The following is a 22,754-nucleotide window of genomic DNA, read 5'->3' on the forward strand; positions in this document are numbered from 1 at the left end:
TGGCCATCTGTCTCCGGACATGAACCCCATTGAAAACCTGTGGTTTGATATGAAGAGGGCAGTCCATAAGCGCAGACAGAAGGATATCAAGGATCTGGACAGATTCTGTATGGAGGAATAATCCAAGATCCCTCCCAATGTGTTCTCCAATCTCACAAAACATTTTAGAAAAAGGCTCAGTGCCGTTATGCTCGAAGAGGGTGCCTGAGTATTGAAACCAGGGGTGCCAATAATTGACACCTTAGCTTCGAGATGTTTTTGGTATAACTTGTACTCAAAATCTGAGCAATTGTAATAATTATGATCCTTGGGGATCATGCAATGTAGCTCAGTATTTGTATTATAGTCTTTATTTCACATCTTTATCAAGGATGCCAATAATTTGGGACTTTACTGTATATCCCAAATACATAAAATAGCACATAAATTCCAATTGGCAACCTTGTTGGATGTAGACATGGGAGTTGGATGGCAGTAACATTCTCACCTCCTGTCCCAGTGCGTGTATAGACAGGCAATCCTAGCACCACCTTCTTCAGGATCTCCTGCTGAGTGTCTGGATGTTCCTCCTTCTCATACTGCTCTTTCTCCACTTTGGGCAGACAAAACTGATGGGAGAACAGAAAGGAGTTTCTCAAAGTACGCAATAACATAGTCTAGTTATTACCGGTAGTCATGTATCTAGAAATTAGGGAACAGTTTAAAATGTGGAAAAAAAGTTACTTGAGCTTGAGGGCAAATCCCCTTCATAACCATACACTAGGGTTAGGCAGTATCCAGATTCATACCGTTTCTATACCATACAGTATTACCGAATGTGCAAACAAGGGGTGCTATTTAAAAATATAAATACAATAATAAAAATACAGTATAAGGCTTAGGCAGTATCCAGATTTTCATGGCGTCACACAGTCTTCTCATTATGGGATTTAATGTATTACCAACATAGCACACAAGGGGGCAGTCCATGGGGCCTCTACCATGATGCTGACAAAATGAGCAAAATCAAAAAAGCACAGTTAGCATTTATCTAAACGAGCAACAAACTAATTGCAAAGATCGGCAAATCCAGCTCAAAGTTATACAAGCATAACTAGCAGCTACCGAATGTCATTGTGTGTGAGTGTGGACATTTACAAGTGAAAATTAACGAGAGAAATTGTGTAAATAAAAGTTGATGCATGCTTTTCTGAAGGAAGAGCAGAATGTGTACATGGAGCAGATGAGAGAAGAACAGAGAAAATAAATAGGGAAGCAGTGAAAAAAATGGCAGCTGTACAGAATTCTTCCTGACCTCTGCCAGAAAGCCATAAGATAGCAAATATTTAGTCGTGAATTAAATTACAAGTAACTTCATCACCTCATGTGCGCCTCAGACTCAGCGATAGAACACTATAAACTCACCATCTCGCTTTCTCCATTTTCAAAGAAACACGTAACTGTTCTGGGGAACTACGGTAAGCTTCATAATGTAATATAATGTGACAGGTGAAATGAAAAATGCAATCCGTGTCATCTCTTAACTTCTTACACAAGTTGACAGCAGCTGTTAACTTAAAGTAGCTACAAATATTCACATTTATTGGAAAAACTTCACAGAAAGAGTTGACAGTATTGAAAAACCATCCCATGGCTTTTTCCAAATACCATGGTGTACCACCCAAGCTCTATGAGAGTTAGAGATGCACATTACCTAAAGTATGTGGACACTTGTCAGCAACAGGTGTGGCTGAAATTACAGAATCCACTCATTTGAAGGTGTGTCCACACACACACACACACACACACACAGTGGGTCAAAAAGGTATTTAGTCAGCCAATTGTGCAAGTTCTCCCACTTAAAAAGATGAGGCCTGTAATTTATCATAGATACACTTCAACTATGACAGACAAAATGAGGGGGAAAAAAAAAATCCAGAAAATCACATTGTAGGATTTTTAATTAATTTATTTGCAAATTATGGTGGAAAATAAGTATTTGGTCACCTACAAACCAGCAAGACTTCTGGCTCTCACAGACCTGTAACTTCTTCTTTAAGAGGCTCCTCTGTCCTCCACTCGTTACCTGCATTAATGGCACCTGTTTGAACTTGTTATCAGTATAAAAGACACCTGTCCACAACCTCAAACAGTCACACTCCAAACTCCACTATGGCCAAGACCAAAGAGCTGTCAAAGGACACCAGAAACAAAATTGTAGACCTGCACCAGGCTGGGAAGACTGAATCTGCAATAGGTAAGCAGCTTGGTTTGAAGACATCAACTGTAGGAGCAATTATTAGGAAATGGAAAACATACAAGACCACTGATAATCTCCCTCGATCTGGGGCTCCATGCAAGATCTCACCCCTTGGGGTCAAAATGATCACAAGAATGGTGAGCAAAAATCCCAGAACCACACGAGGGGGGCCTAGTGAATGACCTGCAGAGAGCTGGGACCAAAGTAACAAAGCCTACCATCAGTAACACACTAAGCCACCAGGGACTCAAATCCTGCAGTGGCAGACGTGTCCCCCTGCTTAAGCCAGTACATGTCCAGGCCCGTCTGAAGTTTGCTTGAAAGCATTTGGATGATCCAGAAGAAGATTGGGAGAATGTCATATGAAACCAAAATATAACTTTTTGGTAAAAACTCAACTCGTCGTGTTTGGAGGACAAAGAATGCTGAGTTGCATCCAAAGAACATCATACCTACTGTGAAGCATGGGGGTGGAAACATCAAGCTTTTGGGCTGTTTTTCTGCAAAGGGACCAGGACGACTGATCCGTGTAAAAGAAAGAATGAATGCGGCCATGTAATGGGGCCTTCCATCAGCAAGGGCATTGAAGATGAAACGTGGCTGGGTCTTTTAGCATGACAATTATCCCAAACACACCGCCCGGGCAACGAAGGAGTGGCTTCGTAAGAAGCATTTCAAGGTCCTGGAGTGGCCTAGCCAGTCTCAACCCCATAGAAAATCTTTGGAGGGAGTTGAAAGTCTGTGTTGCCCAGCAACAGCCCCAAAACATCACTGCTCTAGAGGAGATCTGCATGGAGAAATGGTCCAAAATACCAGCAACAGTGTGTGAACCTTGTGAAGACTTACAGAAAACATTTGACCTCTGTCATTGCCAACAAAGGGTATATAACAAAGTATTGAGATAAGTATTTGGTCAATAACAAAAGTTTATTTTCCACCAAAATGTGTAGGATTTTTGAATGAATGTATTTGCAATGTGATTTTCTGGATTTCATAGTTGAAGTGTACCTATGATGAAAATTACAGGCCTCTTATCTTTTTAAAAGTGGGAGAACTTGCACAATTGGTGGCTGATTAAATAATTTTTTGCCCCACTGTATATCAAACATCAGGAACACCTTCCTAATATTAAGGTGCACCCTCCCATTTTGCCCTCAGAACATCAATTCATTGGGACATGGACTCTACAAGGTGTTAAAAGCTGTTGATTTATGCTTGACTCATGTTGACTTATGCCAAGTTGGCTGGATGTCCTTTGGGTGGAGGACGATTTTTGATACACAAGGGAAACTGTAGAGTCTAACCATCGCAGCAATGCAGTTCTTGACACATACTGGTCCGCCTGGCACCTCCTTCAAAAACACTTAATCTTTTGTCTTGCCCATTCACCCTCTGAATGGCACACACACACAGTCCATGTATCAAATGTCTCAAGGCTTAAAAATCCTTCTTTAACCTGTCTCCTCCCCTTTATCTAAACTGATTGAAGTGGATTTAAAAAGTGACATCAATATGGGATCATAGCTATCATGTAGTCAGTCTCTCTTGGAAATCTGTTTTTAAAGTTTACTCATATATATAAATAAAACACACCAAAAGCTTGGACTCATTTACTCATTCCAGGGTTTTTCTTAATTTTTACTATTGTCTACATTGTAAAATAACAGTGAAGACATCACAACCATGAAATAACACATAAAATAATGTAGTAACCAATAAAAAAAGTGTTCTAAAATCAAAAATATATTGTGATTTGTATATTATTCAAACTAGCCACCCTTTGCTTTGACAGCTTGGCACACTCTTGGCATTCTCTCAACCAGCTTCATGAGGTAGTCACCTGGAATGCATTTCAATTAACAGGTGTGCCTAGTTCATTGAATTTGTGGAATTTCTTTCCTTAATGCATTTGAGCCAATCAGTTGCGTTGTGACAAGGTATTTTATTTTACCTTTATTTAACTAGGCAAGTCAGTTAAGAACAAATTCTTATTTTCAATGACGGCCTAGGAACAGTGGGTTAACTGCCTGTTCAGTGGCAGAACGACAGTTTGGACCTTGTCAGCTCAGGGGTTTGAACTTGCAACCTTCCGGTTACTAGTCCAACACTAACCACTAGGCTACTCTGCCGCCCCATATTGGGGGGTATACAGAAGATGGTCTTTTACCAAATAAGGCTAAGTCCATATTATGGCAAGAACAGCTCAAATAAGCAAATAGAAGTAACAGTCCATCATTACTTTGAGACAAGAAGGTCAGTCAATGTGGAAAATGTCAAGTTTCTTCAAGTGCAGTCGTAGAAACCATCAAGCACTATGAAACCGGCTCTCATGAGGACCGCCACAGGGCAGGAAGACCCAGAGTTACCTCTGCTGCAAAGGGTAAGTTCATTAGAGTTACCAGCCTCAGAAATTGCAGCCAAAAATAAATGCTTCAGAGGTCAAGTAACAGACACATCTCAACATCAACTGTTCAGAGAAGACTGTGAATCAGGCCTTCATGCGGCAAAGAAACCACTACTAAAGGACACCAATAAGAAACGTGAGCAATGGACATTAGACCGGTGGAAATCTGTCCTTTGGTCTGATGAGTCCAAATGTGAGATTTTTGGTTCCAACCGCCGTGTCCTTGTGAGACACAGAATATGTGAACGGATGATCTCCGCATTTGTGGTTCCCACCGTCAAGCATGGAGGAGGAAGTGTGATGGTGCTTTGCTGGTGACACGGATTTATTTAGAATTCAAGGCACACTTAACCAGCATAGCTACCACAGCAGTTTGCAGTGATAAGCCATCCCATCTGGTTTGAGCTTAGTGGAACTATCATTTGTTTTTCAACAGGACAATGACCCAACACACCTCCTGGCTGTGTAAGGGCTATTTGACCAAGGAGAGTGATGGAGTGCTGCATCAGATGACAGCCTCCAAAAAAAAAAAAAAAAAAATCACCCGACCTCAACCCAATCGTGATGGTTTTGGATGAGTTGGACCGCAAACTGAAGGAAAAGCAGCCAACAAGTGCTCAGCATATGTGGGAACTCATTCAAGACGGTTGGAAAACCATTCCTCATGAAGCTGGTTGAGAGAATGCTAAGTGTGTGCAAAGCTGTCAAGGCAAAGGGTGGCTACTTTGAAGAATCTAAAATATATTTTGAGTTGTTTAACACGGTTTTGGTTACTGTATGATCCCATGTGTAATTTCATAGTTGATGTTTCACTATTATTCTACAATGTAGAAAATAGTAAAACCCTTGAATGAGTAGGTGTGTCCAAACTTTTGACTGGTACTGTATATGTAGTATTTTTTTATACACTAAACAATTTAGGCAACAGGAATGTTGATCCAGGAGGGGATTGAATGTCTCTGCTGTATCCACAAAGCGGGATCTTGACATCTAGTTAGAAAACAAGATGCCTAGCTGAGCCCTGAGCTGGATATAATTTATTATACACTTAGATGGTTTTATAGTTATACAGTTCTTATAGATATATATATTGAACGAGGCAGGGATGCCCCAAATATGATTATTTTATTGAAAATCATATCATTGACATTTCAAAATATACCATTTATGCCAGGGTATTGCCCAATCCTACCACACACACACACAAACCATATCCTATGTTAACATGTACTGTACGGTGAAATTACAGAGCGCTTTAGGAACCGCCGTGCCTACTGCCCTGGCCACGTGGCATTGTGATGTAGTATATCACAGGAGGTAGAGTGAGTACTACTGACAAAGACAGATACACACACACTCCGTATACCTCTTTAGAGGGGTTGGCGGGCCTGCTGCAGATAGTCTTCCAGTAGGACCAGATGAACATAATGAAGAACAGGTGAAAGACAACTAGGTATGATACTGTTGGAGAGAAAGAAGCAAGAGACACCATTCATACCTCATACCAGAGATCAAATATCCATGAGGTCAAGAGATACATCTGGATTTTGGCAATGAGGCCCTTTATCTACTTCCCCAGAGTCAGATGAACTCCTGGATCCCATTTCTCCGACTGCAATTTGAAGGAAGTTGATAACTTGCGCAATGACTGGAGGTCAATGGGTAACTTCCTTCATACTGGACACAGAGACATAAAAAAACGTTATCCACAAGTTTATCCGACTCTGGCGAAGTAGATAAAGGGGCTCATTGCTAAAATCCCCAAATATCCCTTTAACCCTAAATTACAACTTTTCATCCCATGCAAAACAAGTATTTAGTTTACCATGTCTAAATCACAAGTTCCAGCGTACATCAGTGTCACGTAGACAGAGCAGAGGTTGTGTGGGTTCAAGGTAGTGCAATCATGTGTGGGCCCAAGACAATCAGTCTTAAATGCACCAGATGTTTCAGAATGTTACTTACTTTTTTCTGCATTATTTGGGATTGTTACTGAAAGAGACAAGGGGGGGGGGGGGGTACAGAGACACAGAGAGGAGTTTAGAGAAGGCCTCAGATGTATGCTTTTGCTGAGTTACAGTACTAGGCTCACATCTACTTCCCCTCTCTCAACCCCCAGCAGCAGCCTGGTACTACCAGCAGGAGATCCACCCTTCACAGAACGCTTTGTTTGCCTTGCTGAAGGGATGCCCCTGACTACAGCATGTCATTGTACCATCAGCAACAGCCCACAGAAACAGGCTAACCAGGTTAGACACAGTGAGTGGAAACAGTGTGGTTCACGAAGAGACAGCTGGTCAGTTGTATTGGAATAAATCAACTTGAGGCCAAAGTAGCCTCACATCAAATGGCTCTGAAAGATGCCTGGCACAGAATCGAAGGCAGAATTGCATAGCCAAAATGCAACCGAAGCTAAACAATTTCAAAATAAGAAATACGGTCAGAGAACAACAATTTCCAGTCAGCATTTTCAGTAGATCTGAAAATAAAATAAAATAATAAAATGAAATATGAGATGGGACAAAATTATTCAAACAGCCCCTCTATTCCAATATGGGACGAGGATATAGTTTCCTGTCAATTCGATTGCGTCAATTTGTCTGTCCATTTCCTTCTAGCAACAGTGGCTTCAATCTATGGGCATGATTGGCTACCCACGAAAAGGTAGCGAGTGTTTCACTCATTCTATTTCTATGGATTCACTCAAGAAGAAAGTGTTACATTGTATTTGATCATTGTCACACTTGTACGGTGATGACAATGATCCATACATTATTAACCTGATTTCATCCGACCAAGTTACTGTAAACTAACGTTACCGGCTATACACATCCTCCAGCTGGGCAAGCAAGCAGTAAGGCAACTTTGTTTCAATGACGAAACAAACCACCGTAACCCTTTAAAAAATAAAAAAAATAAAACGAGAATATTATACTTACAGATACAGAGTTCAACGACGTATGCATAATAAGACCAGCCAATGACAATGTTTATGAAAATAACAGGTATCCAAGATAAACTCCGCTGACAGCACCTTAGAACATGATGCGGCGCCATCTTTAATCCGACTGGGGAAAATTGTGGTGTGACGTCAAAGCTTGAGACTTTTCAATGGACTAATGCCGCGTTCAAATAACTGAGAACACGGAAATCTCAGACTTCCGACTTCAGTGCGTTAAAACAACTGGGACCTCGGAAAAAAACGAGCTCCGACTGAAAAAAATACATTAGAACGGTCATCCAACTCAGAATTTCAATTTGGGAACTCAGGCCTCTTTCTTCAGCCCCAGCTTTCCGTATTTAGACTACTTGAGAAGGGATAGCATTTTCCATTATGCTTCACTTCATGTGTCAACATGAAAACCAGACTTTATGACCCCGTTGACAAAATAGCCATATTTATTTATTTTTATTGAACCTTTATTTATCTAGGCAAGTCAGTTAAGAACAAATTCTTATTTACAATGACGGCCTACACCTGGATGACGCTGGGCATATTGTGCACCACCCTGTGCGACTCCCAACCATGGCCGGTTGTGATACAGCCTGGATATTTAGGTGGAGATAAGTGAAAAGACACAAGATAGGCCTGCAGGGGCTGTTTCTTGTTTTGAATATGCACATGTTCATTCATTCTGAGGTCTATTTATATAAGATTTGAATTTGTCACATGTTTCCCCCGATGTCAAATGGTCAAACCCTACAACCTTGCTCAGACTGAGATGAGATATTGATATATAAATTCATTGGATGAGTTGCCCCAAGCCCAGATCAGCTCCATCAACTGCTCAGATAGTATCACAGTGCAAGGAGGTGAAATGTGGCTCTCTCATTATGACATATCTAAATCTCAACCCAACTGAACTGTAAATCATCTGTTGTTGACTCCCCTCACCTCCGCTTGTTCTCTTCACTCCCTCTTGACTGATTTGTCAAAGTCAAATGCTCCTACCTCCAGCAGAGGGCAGAAGTGCTATTGAAAACACAAAGGCACCCACAGACTAGTTAGTAGCTTCCATGACCCAATTAAATCTTATTTAAATCAGCCAGCGACCATGAGAATATAGCAGATTAACAAAGTCAACACAATTGATTAACAGGCTACCTGTACAAAAAGGAGTGCAGATACAAAGACACGTTATGCTAACCCCTCAGATCTGATTCGAAATACACACACACACACACACACACACACGGTTATGTAAAAATGGACTCCTTCCCAGAGCTTCCCATTAAATTAATTGTAAAACTCAAATCAACTCCCCTACCCAGGAATATACATACACACACACCTGACAAGCAGACATGTTCTTAAACAAACAAACAAGAGTGTGTGAGACAGAACTCATGATTTAGATTTTGCACTGTGTTAGGCCCTGATAAATTACCTCAACATGACATGTGTTTGACACCTTTCTCAGAAGTTGCCCAGAGCCATAATGTGACCTGCCAGTGTCAACCAACATCCCTTGTCTCTGGGATAATGTTTCTAAAGGGTGAAGGGTGAGGCAGAGACAGAGAGAGCTTAGTGTCATCCCATAATTAGATTTTCTAAATACGATTTCAAACACAAGTGGTCCTTGTATTCAGATTACTGACTATGTGCTTTAGCCCTCTGGGTGGCGGCGTATAAATGAAACAAGCTTGTGAGTATTTACTGTAACTGCTGCTTTGGGGGTAATATATGTATCATATGTACAGAGGGGCAAAAAAGTATTTAGTCAGCCACCAATTGTGCAAGTTCTCGCACTTAAAAAGATGAGAGAGGCCTGTCATTTATATCATAGGTACACTTCAACTATAACAGACAAAATGAGAAAAAAAATCCAGAAAATCACATTGTAGGATTTTTAATTAATTCATTTGCAAATTAAGGTGGAAAATAAGTATTTGGTCAATAACAAAAGTTTATCTCAATACTTTGTTATATACCCTTTGTTGGCAAAGACAGAGGTCAAACGTTTTCTGTAAGTCTTCACAAGGTTTTCACACACTATTGCTGGTATTTTGGCCCATTCCTCCATGCAGATCTCCTCGAGAGCAGTGATGTTTTGGGGCTGTTGCTGGGCGGCACAGACTTTCAACTCCCTCCAAAGATTTTCTATGGGGTTGAGATCTGGAGACTGGCTAGGCCACTCCAGGACTTTGAAATGCTTCTTACGAAGCCACTCCTTTTGTTGCCCGGGCGGTGTGTTTGGGATCATTGTCATGCTAAAAGACCCAGCCACGTTTCATCTTCAATGCCCTTGCTGATGGAAGGAGGTTTTCACTCAAAATCTCACGATACATGGCCCCATTCATTCTTTCCTTTACACGGATCAGTCGTCCTGGTCCCTTTGCAGAAAAACAGCCCCAAAGTATGATGTTTCCACCCTCATGCTTCACAGTAGGTATGATGTTCTTTGGATGCAACTCAGCATTCTTTGTCCTCCAAACACGACGAGTTGAGTTTTTACCAAAAAGTTATATTTTGGTTTCATCTGACCATATGACATTCTCCCCATCTTCTTCTGGATCATCCAAATGCTCTCTAGCAAACTTCAGACAGGCCTGGACATGTACTGGCTTAAGCAGGGGGACACGTCTGGCACTGCAGGATTTGAGTCCCTTAGTGTGTTACTGATGGTAGGCTTTGTCACTTTGGTCCCAGCTCTCTGCAGGTCATTCACTAGGTCCCACCGTGTGGTTCTGGGATTTTTCCTCACCGTTCTTGTGATCATTTTGACCCCACGGGGTGAGATCTTGCGTGGAGCCCCAGATCGAGGGAGATTATCAGTGGTCTTGTATGTCTTCCATTTCCTAATAATTGCTCCCACCGTTGATTTCTTCAAACCAAGCTGCTTACCTATTGCAGATGCAGTCTTCCCAGCCTGGTGCAGGTCTACAATTTTGTTTCTGGTGTCCTTTGACAGCTCTTTGGTCTTGGCCATAGTGGAGTTTGGAGTGTGACTGTTTGAGGTTGTGGACAGGTGTCTTTTATACTGATAACAAGTTCAAACAGGTGCCATTAATACAGGTAACGAGTGGAGGACAGAGGAGCCTCTTAAAGAAGAAGTTACAGGTCTGTGAGAGCCAGAAATCTTGCTTGTTTGTAGGTGACAGGGCCAACCAGGCAGGATATAAACCCACCCACTTTTCCAAAGCACAGCCCCCACACCACTAGAGGCATATCTTCAACCACCAACCTACTACCCTGAGACAAGGCCTAGTATAGCCCACTGCCGAATAGAGAACTACAGTACTAGTCAAAAGTTTGGACACACCTACTCATTTAAGGGTTTTTCTTTATTTTTACTATTTTCTACATTGTAGAATAATAGATGAAAACATCAAAACTATGAAATAACACATATGGAATCATGTAGTAACCAAAAAAGTGTTAAACAAATCAAAATATATGTTATATTTGAGATTCTTCAAAGTAGCCACCCTTTGCCTTGATGACAGCTTTGCACACTCTTGGCATTCTTTCAACCAGCTTCACCTGGAATGCTTTTCCAACAGTCTAGAAGGAGTTCCCACATATGCTGCCCACATATGCTGAGCACATGTTGGCTGCTTTTCCTTCAGTCTGCAGTCCAACTCATCCCAAACCATCTCAATTGGGTTGAGGTCGGGTGATTGTGGAAGCCAAGTCATCTGATGCAGCACTCCATCACTCTCCTTGGTCAAATAGCCCTCACACAGCCTGGAGGTGTATTGGATCATTGTCATGTTGAAAAACAAATGATTGCCCCACTAAGTACAAACCAGCTGGGATGGCGTATCGCTGCAGAATGCTGTGGTAGCCATGCTGGTTAAGTGTGCCTGGAATTCTAAATAAATCACTGACAGTGTCACCAGCAAAGCACCATCACACCATCACACCTCCTCCTCCATACTTCACAGTGGGAACCACACATGCAGAGATCATTCGTTCACCTGTTCTGCGTCTCACAAAGACATGGCGGTTGGAACCAAAAATCCCCGATTTGGACTCATCAGACCAATGGACAGATTTCCACCGGTCTAATGTTCATTGCTCGTGTATCTTGACCCAAGTAAGTCTCTTCTTCATATTGGTGTCCTTTATTAGTGGTTTCTCTGCAGCAATTTGACCACGAAGGCCTGATTCACGCAGTCTCCTCTGAACAGTTGATGTTGAGATGTGTCTGTTACTTGAACTCTGTGAAGCATTTATTTGGGCTGCAATTTCTGAGGCTGGTAACTCTAATGAAATAATCCTCTGCAGCAGAGGTAACTCTGGGTCTTCCATTCCCGTGGCGGTCCTCATGAGAGCCAGTTTCATCATAGTGCTTGATGGTTTTTGCGACTGCACTTGAAGAAACTTTCAACGTTCTTGAAATGTTCCTTATTGACTGACCTTCATGTCTCAAAGTAATGATGGACTGTAGTTGATCAACTAGATTGTTTGGACAAAAAATATCTCTTTACGGTCTATCAGTGAATGACATAAGAAGAGGAAAACTGACAATGCACTACCAAATTTAGAAATTGGACCTTGTACATTGTACTATTACAACTCTCAGCAGCAGTAAGTTAAAAACCTGTGTGTCCATATGGAACCCGTTCTGGGTCCCGATCCGGATGGCGGTCCGCCAGTTGAGTATGACTTTAAGTAGAAGATTGGAAAGATGGAATGGAGTGGAGGGGCAGATCTAAAAATAGAAATTGAGGAATGATCCAAAAGTGAGGTAAGATAATAAAGATGGAAGAGAATGGATTCACACTGTCGAAATGGGTTGGACAAGATGGCAACCAGCTCTGAGTGGAAGGCATAATGAATTCCATTTGTTTGTGTGCGTGAGAGTGAGAGAAAATTGGATCTCTGCTTTCAGGCGATATAGAAGGAGCGATCCCCTCTGGGATCAATGCTCAGCCCAGACAGAGCTGTGTTATTTAGCAATAACATTTAACACAAGTACGTTAGAGCTTTCATATTTCTCAAATTCCCCTCAAATCCTAATTCTCCACATTTACACAAACACTATATGCGAGACAGGAATGGCTCCATGTTTCATTCAATTGGATTTCTGTCATTAATACAAAGGCTTGTTTATCATTTGCTCTGATGTTGATTTTGATAAGATGTTGGGGAGGTCATGGCAGTGGTTGGGTTAGTGTTGGAGGGAGATGGTAATGTAGTTACTGTATCTCATGGTCACATCACACTCAGGGCATTTACAGGCAAACACATGCGATGTGCACTCTTAAAACAAATGGACATGCTTAACAAGACAGGAATGCATACACAAGACATGCACATTCACATACCAAAATCCATACCCATATAAACACATCAACATAAAACAGGCAAATGTGCATATGTAACAACACAAGAGACATGAGACCGAGACAGAGAGTTCTAAACAGAAATAGACTGCGATATGGAGAGAGGAGGGGGTATCAGCAAAAGAGAAACAGAGAGTAAAAAAGGCGAGAACTGTGTCTGGGGTGGGATGATGACAGCTTCTGGCTCCGCTCCATCGCTGACGAAAGCTGCTTAGCCCCTCAGTTGCCATGGAGACCTGCAGGAGCAGCCAGAGAAAAAGAGGGTGAGGGGAGGGGCGTGTGAGGGAGAAATAGAGGAGAAAGACCTGGTGGGGAGAGAAAGACAGAGGGAGGGATAGAGCGAGAGGAGCGAGAAACATACTGCAAGCAATTGAAGCATAGCCAGTCTGCAGAAAGGAGAAGGTGTATTATTGTAAGAGAGAATAAAGGTACATGTTCTGTTAGCAATAGCTGGGTGAGAAAAATAGGGCACAAAATCGGAGTACAGCAGAGAAGAGTATAGAGATTCAAAATGGATATACAGTCAGAGAGTAGCGAACTCTCTCCATGCGACCCACAGCCTGCTGGAAAAATCAGAAAGGCCTTCAAGCTGTTTGGGAAGCGCAAGCCAGGCAGCATCTTCTCCATGCGCGGCAAAGGCGAGGGGAACAACAAGTCACCTATCGCCAGGAGCAAGACAGTGGAAGGATTAACGGAGTCCGCAGCAGCGGAGCAGGAGCTGGAGAAGGAGGAGGAACCAGAGGTGAGTCATAGAGAGGAGGAGGAAGCCCTGGAGGAGCCCCTGGGTGATGCTGGAGATCCCTCCATCCCTTCTGCTGGCCGTCCCTCCATCTCCTCTATGACCTCTGCCAAATCCCTCAGCTTCCTGATGAAGTTGCGGCGCAGCCGTCGAGGAGGACCAGACCGGAGGTTCCGTACAGAGACCCAGCCAAAGGTACGCCAGCGTCGGGGCCTGAAGGGTCTCTTCAACAGTCTGGCGTGGAACCAGCGAGAGAAGGAGGCCAGGGACGAGGCCGAGACCCCCCCGAGCCCCCTCCTCATGTCGTCCCGTACAAACAGCGTGGAGATCATCAAGGAAGACATGACTTTGACTCCCAGACCTGCGCCTCGCAGCCAGGATGTCCCAGAGCCTGAGCCTGGACAAGAGTCCCCTGTTTCATCAAAGAGCGCCACAGTGAAGGAGAGCTCAGCCTCAAGCTCATCAGAGACGACAGCTCCCTCAGTGACTACAGACAGCATCACGGAATCTAATGAGGATGTACTGCCGCCTCTGCCCACCACTGAACCACCACCCTTGGATCCTGCTGTGGATCGTCTGAGCTCGCTGCTTGCAGACATCTCCTCTCTGATAAGCTTCGACTCGTTGACAGGATGTGGAGACATTTCTGCTGAAGTGGAGGCGGAGTGGGGCAAAGCCTGCCCTACTGTCGGGACTGGACCTGGGACCAAGGGAGCTGTGACTGGAGAGAAATCCTCATCAACTACTCTTTTAGCAAAACCTACCCCTATTTCTAAACCTACCCCTATTTCTATACCTACCCCTATTTCTAAACCTACCCCTATTTCCAAACCTACCGCTATTACTAAAGCTACCCCTTCACCTACACCAACCCCTGTTCCTACTGCTACTACTAAATCTAGTCCAACCCCTATCCCAACACTTACTTCTAAATCCAAACCTACCCCTTCCTCTTCCCCCATCACTAAACCTACCCCCACCTTTACCCCTACAACCAAACCTACCCTTTCGCCTTCCCCCACCACTAAACCTACCCCCACCTTTACCCCTACAACTAAACCTGAACCTACCAGCTGGTCGATCAAACCTGAACCTTCCCCTATTGTGACAACCGTATTCTCAACTATAACTAGCCCTACCACTAAATCAAGCCCTACCCCTTTAACAAAACCCTCCCCTCCACCAACAACAAAATCCACCCCAAGCCCTGCCCCTGTATCCAAACCTTCCCCAGTAGTTACCACATCTGCTGCCCCTGTATCCAAACCTTCCCCAGTAGTTACCCCATCTGCTGCCCCTGTATCCAAACCTTCCCCAGTAGTTACCCCATCTGCTGCCCCTGTATCCAAACCTTCCCCAGTAGTTACCACATCTGCTGCCCCTGTATCCAAACCTTCCCCAGTAGTTACCATATCTGCTGCCCCTGTATCCAAACCTTCCCCAGTAGTTACCCCACCTCCTGCCCCTGTATCCAAACCTTCCCCAGTAGTTACCCCACCTCCTGCCCCTGTATCCAAATCTTCCTCAGTAGTTACCCTACCTCCTGCCCCTGTATCCAAACCTTCCCCAGTAGTTACCCCACCTGCTGCCCCTGTATCCAAACCTTCCCCAGTAGTTACCCCACCTCCTGCCCCTGTATCCAAACCTTCCCCAGTAGTTACCCCACCTGCTGCCCCTGTATCCAAACCTTCCCCAGTAGTTACCCCACCTGCTGCCCCTGTATCCAAACCTTCCCCAGTAGTTACCCCACCTGCTGCCCCTGTATACAAACCTTCCCCAGTAGTTACCCCACCTGCTGCCCCTGTATCCAAATCTTCCTCAGTAGTTACCCTACCTCCTGCCCCTGTATCCAAACCTTCCCCAGTAGTTACCCCACCTCCTGTAACTGCCCTAGTGGCCAAACCAGCTTCTGTAACCAATCCTGCCACTCTTTCACCAGCCACTTTCACCTCTGCCCCACCCCCCAAAATGATCTCAGTCCCATGTCTGGATTCCACTACCGCACCTCTCTCCCTAACATCCTTTTATCCTACGGCTGTCCCGAGCTCAGCATTTAAAATCCCCTATATCCCAGTTCCAGTGCCAGCCTCAGTCACTAGCCCTGCTCCTGTCCAAACCTTGTCTCCAATTCTAGCTGACTCAAAGGCTCCCTCTGCCCCTACTCCAAAATCAGGCCCAATGTCTAAGACTCCCCCGTTTCCTACCCCTGTCCCTACCCCAACTCCAGTCCCTATGTCTAAGACTCCCCCGTTTCCTTCCCCTGTACCTACCCCAACTCCAGTCCCTATGTCTAAAACTCCCCCGTTTCCTACCCCTGTCCCTACCCCAACTCCAGTCCCTATGTCTAAGACTCCCCCGTTTCCTACCCCTGTCCCTACCCCAACTCCAGTCCCTATGTCTAAGACTCCCCCGTTTCCTACCCCTGTCCCTACCCCAACTCCAGTCCCTATGTCTAAGAGTCCCCCGTTTCCTACCCCTGTCCCTACCCCAACTCCAGTCCCTATGTCTAAGACTCCCCCGTTTCCTAACCCTGTCCCTACCCCAACTCCAGTCCCTATGTCTAAGACTCCCCCGTTTCCTACCCCTGTCCCTACCCCAGTCCCTATGTCTAAGACTCCCCCGTTTCCTACCCCTGTCCCTACCCCAACTCCAGTCCCTATGTCTAAGACTCCCTCTACCCCTGCCTCATTCCCTTCTATGCCCTCTCCTGTTCTCTTCCTTGCCCCTGTGCAGTGTACACCCCTTGCCTCTGGTCAGGTGAAGGGTGGTGAGCGCAAGGCCTCTCTAGATACAGGAGAGGACATGACGAATCCAAACGGCATGGATGTGCGGGGTGCCTGGAACAATTCACCCAAGAGAGAAGAGAAAGGCCTCGCTTCACAGAATGAGGCACACATGGACCCCCAGGGCCCCCCCACAGAGAAGAAGACACCCCCGGTGAAGGCAGCGGGGCTCAGTAAGATCCCTGTCTGCGGTGGAGGCAGGGCAGGTAAGCTGCCAATCCGTGAGTCCCAGTCCACTGACGACGAGGGGAGCTGGGACCCACCTACTCCAGGGCAGGAAGAGGGGAGTCCATGCCCCAGCATACGCCACGGAGTCAGCAAAGACACAATTAGTAACTCCTCTGCTGAAGCTGAAGTTGAGGCCAGTCATGTAAAACATAGCCCAGAGGAGAGTCGTCAGCTCCGCCCACCTACAGTCTACAGCAGTATACCACGTGACTCCAAGATCCCTGTCAAGCTGGGAGTCCAGTCCAACACCACTGTCCCCCAAGGAGCTAAGGAGCCCCCACGCTCCAAGATACCCTTGTCCAAGGTTCCTGTCCGCAGGACCGGCAATAAACCCACAGCCACTACAGCTGCAAGCGCTCAAAATAGAAAATAAAGATAAGAGACTGCTTCAAACACAAACACCGAAATGGCTGCTTTCCTCCGAAATCACTCTTTTAATATGATCACATGGACACCCTTTGCATCCTTTTTTTTGTACTGTATATTTACAAGGAGAGTCAAATATCTTCATGATTCTCTCAAATGGCACAATATCCCACATTGTTTTCGTCTTTCTGCTTTAGCACACCACCATCAGCTGCAGAGCAACACAGACATCGAGGCTGAGGCTCAAGCACAACAACACACAAGCGCAACAACACATCTCCCCTGGGAACCAAAGGATGGACTGCGACTCCCTTGTATTGTGCCAACATGACAGATGCATTCAACCAAGGTGCAGGTCTAAACCTGGAGTAGAACGGTGATTGAGGAGGACGGTCGTAACAAAGGGTATTCTGGGATGTATTGTTAAAGGATGCACGGGTATGGTAGCATACCAAGGTCAGAAACAACCGCATATGGAAGAGAGTATCTTTCTAAGGTGCTTTTTTTTTCCTACAGACTATCAGAGTGAAATAAATCGACTTTTTCTACAATACTTTTTATCTTTTGTTACTCCCTCTTTTTTGTAGAATTGTCTAAAAACCCTGTCTTATTTTTCTGCAATTCCTTTTGATAAGTGATACTGTAGTCCTTTTTTTCCCTTCGTCATGCCAAGAGAGGGTCCAGACCTCTGAAGAAAATGCAACAACCCACACCAACATCCTATAACATCCCTGGATGTATGTAGCAGAATAGCATGCCAACATGAGCCAGAGGACTCCTTTCCTCTACTTTCCTCCATTCATTTTTTTTGACACTGTGTGGAATCATACAGCGCCTGCCTGCCTGCTCATAGGTAACACTGTCAATCACACTGTGAACTTTGGGAAAGACTTGTGCTCTGGATGGAGTTCATTATGGATAGGGTGGCCCCTGCGGAAGGTTGGAACAGTGGGTAAACCTGTATAACAGACCCTGTCAAGTTTGAGTGGATCCCGAGAGCATCAGTTTTGGAGGGATTCAATCCCTTTGCTAATCCCACTTATACATAGTCATGCTCAGATGAGGACAATATCTGTGTGTATACATGACCTATGCTGTTCTGTTTCTTATATAATCAATAAAATAATGTGAGTACGCTGTATGTCACCTGAAAACAATCCTATAGCTCTCTTTGATGTGTGATGCTACACAGCCACCTCGCACCTGCTCTTTTCAGTAATGTGAGACTGCGTTTCAGTGTTTGTATAACAACAGCAATGTCTGCATCAGCTTTCTCTGAGTAGAAGGCATAAGGATTTGCTCACACGCGTACAGTGTGATGCAGTGTTTCTCATTACAGCACCACAGTGTCAGCTGATGGACATACATGTGTCAGCTTCATCTCTATAGATGGCATAAGGATTTGCATACAAACTCCTCGACCCACAGTGTCTATCTCTCACATTATATACCGAGGGATTTGCTAGCCCTATCTTAAGCAGAGACAAAAAAAATGGTGTAACTTCATTTCATGTGCGGGTTCACCTACTTGATTGATATCTCTTTGGATGTATAGGAAGCAGGGAAGGGGAAGTCAATGTGGGTGGTGAGGATAGATAGTGCACGCACGTTCACGCACGTGTGCGTGGGACAGACGATATGAGCAGTCAGGGTAGGGTTCAATGGCGTGATGACAAACTGTTCCACACGAGAACAGTCTCTACTGCAGTGGCATTACGTAAGCCCTGACACCATTAGAACAGAGGAGGGGAGGGAAGAAGAGAGGACAGCATGGGAAAGAGGCGTTTTCCTGTCTTCCGATCGTTTAACTAACCCCCCGGGCCGGTGCCTCAAAATATACTGTAGGCATTGTGATGGTGACCATGGGCTGGGACTGGGATGGTCCTCAGTAGAGCAACATTCTACTATGCTCCAAACCAACTGACCTGAATGAAAATAATGCACGAATGTCAGCAGAGCCTGGCTAATGAGCTGTGAGAACACACTACATGAGCATGCAGAAACTCACAGTCATATCAAGAATATGGTTTATAGCCTACCATAGGCATTGTACAGTGTATGCCCATATGTATTGTATAAAATAGTTTTGGTTTAGATACTGTGTGTTTATAGTACTCTGTGTGAAATCCACTCTAGGGGTGTAATGCTATTGCCATTTCAGCGGCACCACTTCTGGGTGGGCTTCCTGTTCTTTACCACGATTTTCGGCTGTGATGTTTACGTCGTCACGGTTGAACGGGCCACAATACGTACGGGATTGGATTGGATTGGATTTATGGTATAATAGATTCACTGCAGAATAGCTGGCGTATTACTCTGTGATACTAAATAATATAAGCACTTCTCTTTCATGGGAGTACAATTAAAAGAGGAACCAGGCTACACAGACCTTAGTGAGGGTGAAGGAGCCAACCTGAGTCACAGGGGAGGGTTTGGGGGCTGATTTGATCCAACTCAGTCACGGGGAAGTGGGGTGGGCTGGTGATGGGGGGCTGGCCATTTAGCAAGTAATCGACATTTATAGATGAAGCACGACGCAAGCTGCACAAACACAGCTCTGTTCACTAAGTGACGCCAGAGGCCCTGAGCAGAGGAGCGCAGTCGTCGTTGCGCAGGAAAAACACGAGGACTTCACCGCATCAGATGCTGAATTAGACATCAGGACTGTGAAAACATTTCTCCCTGCTAAAAGAACAATATCCCCAGGCTCTATATATTTATGAGGCACACAGGAGGACATGGTGGAGGCTAGGGGGGGATTAACTGTAAGTCGTTCAGGAAAATAGATAGGAACATGGAACCTCTATGGTGGCAGACTGGTAGCGATAGACTAGTGATGGTGTAGGTTAGGAAGGAGTAGTCAATAGTGGTAGAGCTATGTGGAGCAGGGTGGTTAGAGGCCAGGCACAGAGACAATAGAAGCATTACTGAGGTATAATAATGGATTTCACTGCAGGGAGAGAAGTGTGAATATGTGGATCATATGGGCCATGAAAATCTAGGATTATAATGAGCACTGAGCAGTACATTTTGCGTCTCTGTAGTAGTGTTTCTCCAGTCTGTTTCTCCAGCAGGTATATATACATGACACTAGGACAGCTGGATGACATTACGTGGCCAAGCACGACTTCAACACCATCATTAAGTTTGCCGACGACACAACGGTGGTAGGACTGATCCATAGGGAGGAGGTCAGAGAACAACAACCTCTCCCTCAACGTGATCAAGACAAAGGAGATTATCGTGGACTACAGGAAAAGGAGGGCCAAGTATGTCCCCGTTCTCATTGATGGGGCTGTAGCAGAGCAGGTTGAGAGCTTCAAGTAACCTTGCTGTCCATATCACCAACAAACTATCATGGTCCAAACACACCAAGACAGTCATATAGAGAGCACGAACACACCTATTCCCCATCAGGAGACTGAAAAGATTTGGCATAGGTCCTCAGATCCTCAAAAAGTTCTACAGCTGCACCATCGAGAGCATCCTGACTGGTTGCATCACCGTCTGGTGTGGCAACTGCTCGGCCTCCAGCCGCAAAGCGTTACAGAGGGTAGTGCGTTCGGCCCAGTACATCACTTGGGCCAAGCTTCCTGCCACCCAGGACCTCTATACCAGGCGGTGTCAGAGGAAGGCCCTAAAAATTGCCAAACACTCCAGACACCCTAGTCATAGACTGTTCTCTCTGCTACTGCACGGCAAGCGTTACCGGAGCGCCGCGTCTAGGTCCAAAAGGCTTCTTAACAACTTCTACCCGCAAGCCATAAGACTGCTGAATAGCTAATCGAATGGCTACCTGAACTATTTGCATTGACCCCCCCCCCCCTGTTTACAGTGGTGCCACTCAATGTTTATTATCTCTGCATAGTCACTTACCCCTACCTACATGTACATATTACCTCAATTACCTCGACTAACCTGTACCCCTACACATTGACTCGGAAACGGTACCCCCTGTATATAGCCTTGTTATTATTTTATCGTTGCTCTTTTTTTTCTTTTTTTTTTACTTTAGTTTGTATAGTAAATATTTTCTCAACTCTTATTTTTCTTAAAACTGCATTGTTGATTGAGGGCTTGTAAGTAAGCATTTCACGGTAAGGTCTACACCTGTTGTATTCGGCGCACGTGACAAATACAATTTGATTGGATGACATTGCCAAAGGTGAGGGATGGTTTATAATGTCAGTGATAAGCTGCATTATGTATGTGACTGACATTGGAGATGAGATTATCTGTAGAGAATTACACAGGAAACAGATGAATCTACTCCATGTTATGCTTATACAATACGGCACATGTCTATGCAAGCGCACACTGCACATTTAAACAATGCTCTTCATGACACCCTTCATTGCTTATTGTTCAACACGGATTATCACTCACGTTGCTGACATGTTGAACACTGTGATGATAAGCAATGTGTTTTAGCCTGGTAGAAGACATGCAGATTCTATCAGGCTGTTCCGTCAGGAACATAAAGCTGACTCTCGCTGCCTTCTCTAACGTCAGTCATCATTTCATTCTCAACCAGCTGAAGCCAATGCAGCCATGGGCTTCTGGAAAACCAAACCACCTCCTGCCCCAGATATGTGACACACATGACCACCCCCACAATGCACTTGGGTAATTCAGAGTAACGTCTCCGTGTGTGTTTGTCTGCCTCTGCCTCAAGAGAAAGGATGTGCTCCTTTAGAACCTAATTCAGCGTGCTTAATTTACAGTGTCTCCATGCCAACCCTACTAGGTCAACCAATGAAAGGACTCGGAGAGTGTGGGGGGGGGGGTCCGGTTAATGAATAAGGGCCCCAAAGTGCACACTCATCCCATTTATGAACACATGGACAGGATGATTTCTGTAACATTTACGCATCTTACAATGCTTGGATGTATATTTAAGCAATAATGCCGGAGGGGGTGTGGCACGACGCAACGCATCCTGCCTGTATAGCTCCTTTAGCCGTGGTATATTGGCAATATACCAAACACCCGAGGTGCCTTATTGCTAATATAATATGGTTACCAATGCAATAAGAGCAGTAAAAATACATGTTTTGTCATACCTGTGGAATAAGGTCTGATATTCCACGGCCTTCAGCCAATCAGCATTCAGGGCTCAAACCACCTACTTTATCATTTCAAATGTGTCAGTTAGCTCAAATTCACTCAAGAATTGCATAACTGTACCTGTACATTTTAAATAACCACATCAAAATATGTTTAAAAAAAAAGGATATCCAGTTTGTGCAGTGAAGAAAAATTTAGTCAGTCTTGTCTGATGGGTGTTGTCTCTGTCTGGGTACATTCTGCAGACTACACCCCCCCCCCCAAAAAAAATCATTAAAAACAGCAGCCAATCATTCCCTAATTCCTTATGTATTATCTGTATGTGGTTAAGAGGAGAGAAATTGGCTAATTAGTGTGCACCAGATGGATATTCTTGGCCATGCAGGAGTGTGCAAATTAGGTCACCTGTTCACATGAGTTGAACGGCATAGTTAGCTAGTGTAAAAGCAATGTAACACCCGTGACCGTGGCATTTGCTATATCACCATCACTAACCGGCTACACTGTATAATCTACATTATACAACAAAACATTAATATGGCCCTTACATGTTGAATATTTACCCGGCTACAATATATTTAGGATTGAAGTATAAAATATACCGGAATAGAAATAGTAACATGAAACAAATTAGTA

The 22,754-nt window shown here is 44.5% G+C and overlaps 2 protein-coding genes across 10 annotated transcripts in view; one reads left to right on the forward strand and one right to left on the reverse strand.

Moving 5' to 3' along the window:
• LOC135550349 (palmitoyltransferase ZDHHC20-B-like) overlaps positions 1–7,738 on the reverse strand; it is a 319,193-nt gene extending 311,455 nt beyond the window's left edge. For 8 of the 9 annotated variants that reach the window (XR_010457104.1, XR_010457105.1, XM_064981056.1 and 5 more), the window contains exons 1-4: positions 7,583–7,738; positions 6,609–6,635; positions 6,010–6,104; positions 488–608 (exon numbers count right to left, since the gene is read on the reverse strand). Coding sequence is in view for 7 of the 9 variants with exons in the window: in XM_064981056.1 (XP_064837128.1) it covers positions 488–608; positions 6,010–6,104; positions 6,609–6,635; positions 7,583–7,700 (361 nt within the window). In the remaining 2 variants the exon portion in view is untranslated. Of the gene's footprint in view, positions 1–487; positions 609–6,009; positions 6,105–6,141; positions 6,321–6,608; positions 6,636–7,582 lie in introns of all 9 variants that reach the window. The other variant, XM_064981059.1, reaches the window with a different exon arrangement.
• A 5,524-nt stretch (positions 7,739–13,262) lies between these two features.
• On the forward strand, positions 13,263–18,208 carry LOC135550351 (uncharacterized). Its single transcript, XM_064981060.1, has one exon. It carries the CDS (start codon positions 13,447–13,449, stop codon positions 17,056–17,058), a length of 3,612 nt encoding a protein of 1,203 aa, XP_064837132.1. The 5' UTR covers positions 13,263–13,446; the 3' UTR covers positions 17,059–18,208.
• The last annotated feature ends 4,546 nt before the right edge of the window (positions 18,209–22,754 follow it).

The sequence above is a fragment of the Oncorhynchus masou genome, chromosome 12, assembly GCF_036934945.1.
Source record: "Oncorhynchus masou masou isolate Uvic2021 chromosome 12, UVic_Omas_1.1, whole genome shotgun sequence".
NCBI classification, from domain to species: Eukaryota; Metazoa; Chordata; class Actinopteri; order Salmoniformes; family Salmonidae; genus Oncorhynchus; species Oncorhynchus masou.

Bases quoted from the DNA above. Each gene is read 5' to 3' on its own strand.
- LOC135550351 (XM_064981060.1), top strand. From the start codon at position 13,447: ATGGATATACAGTCAGAGAGTAGCGAACTCTCTCCATGCGACCCACAG.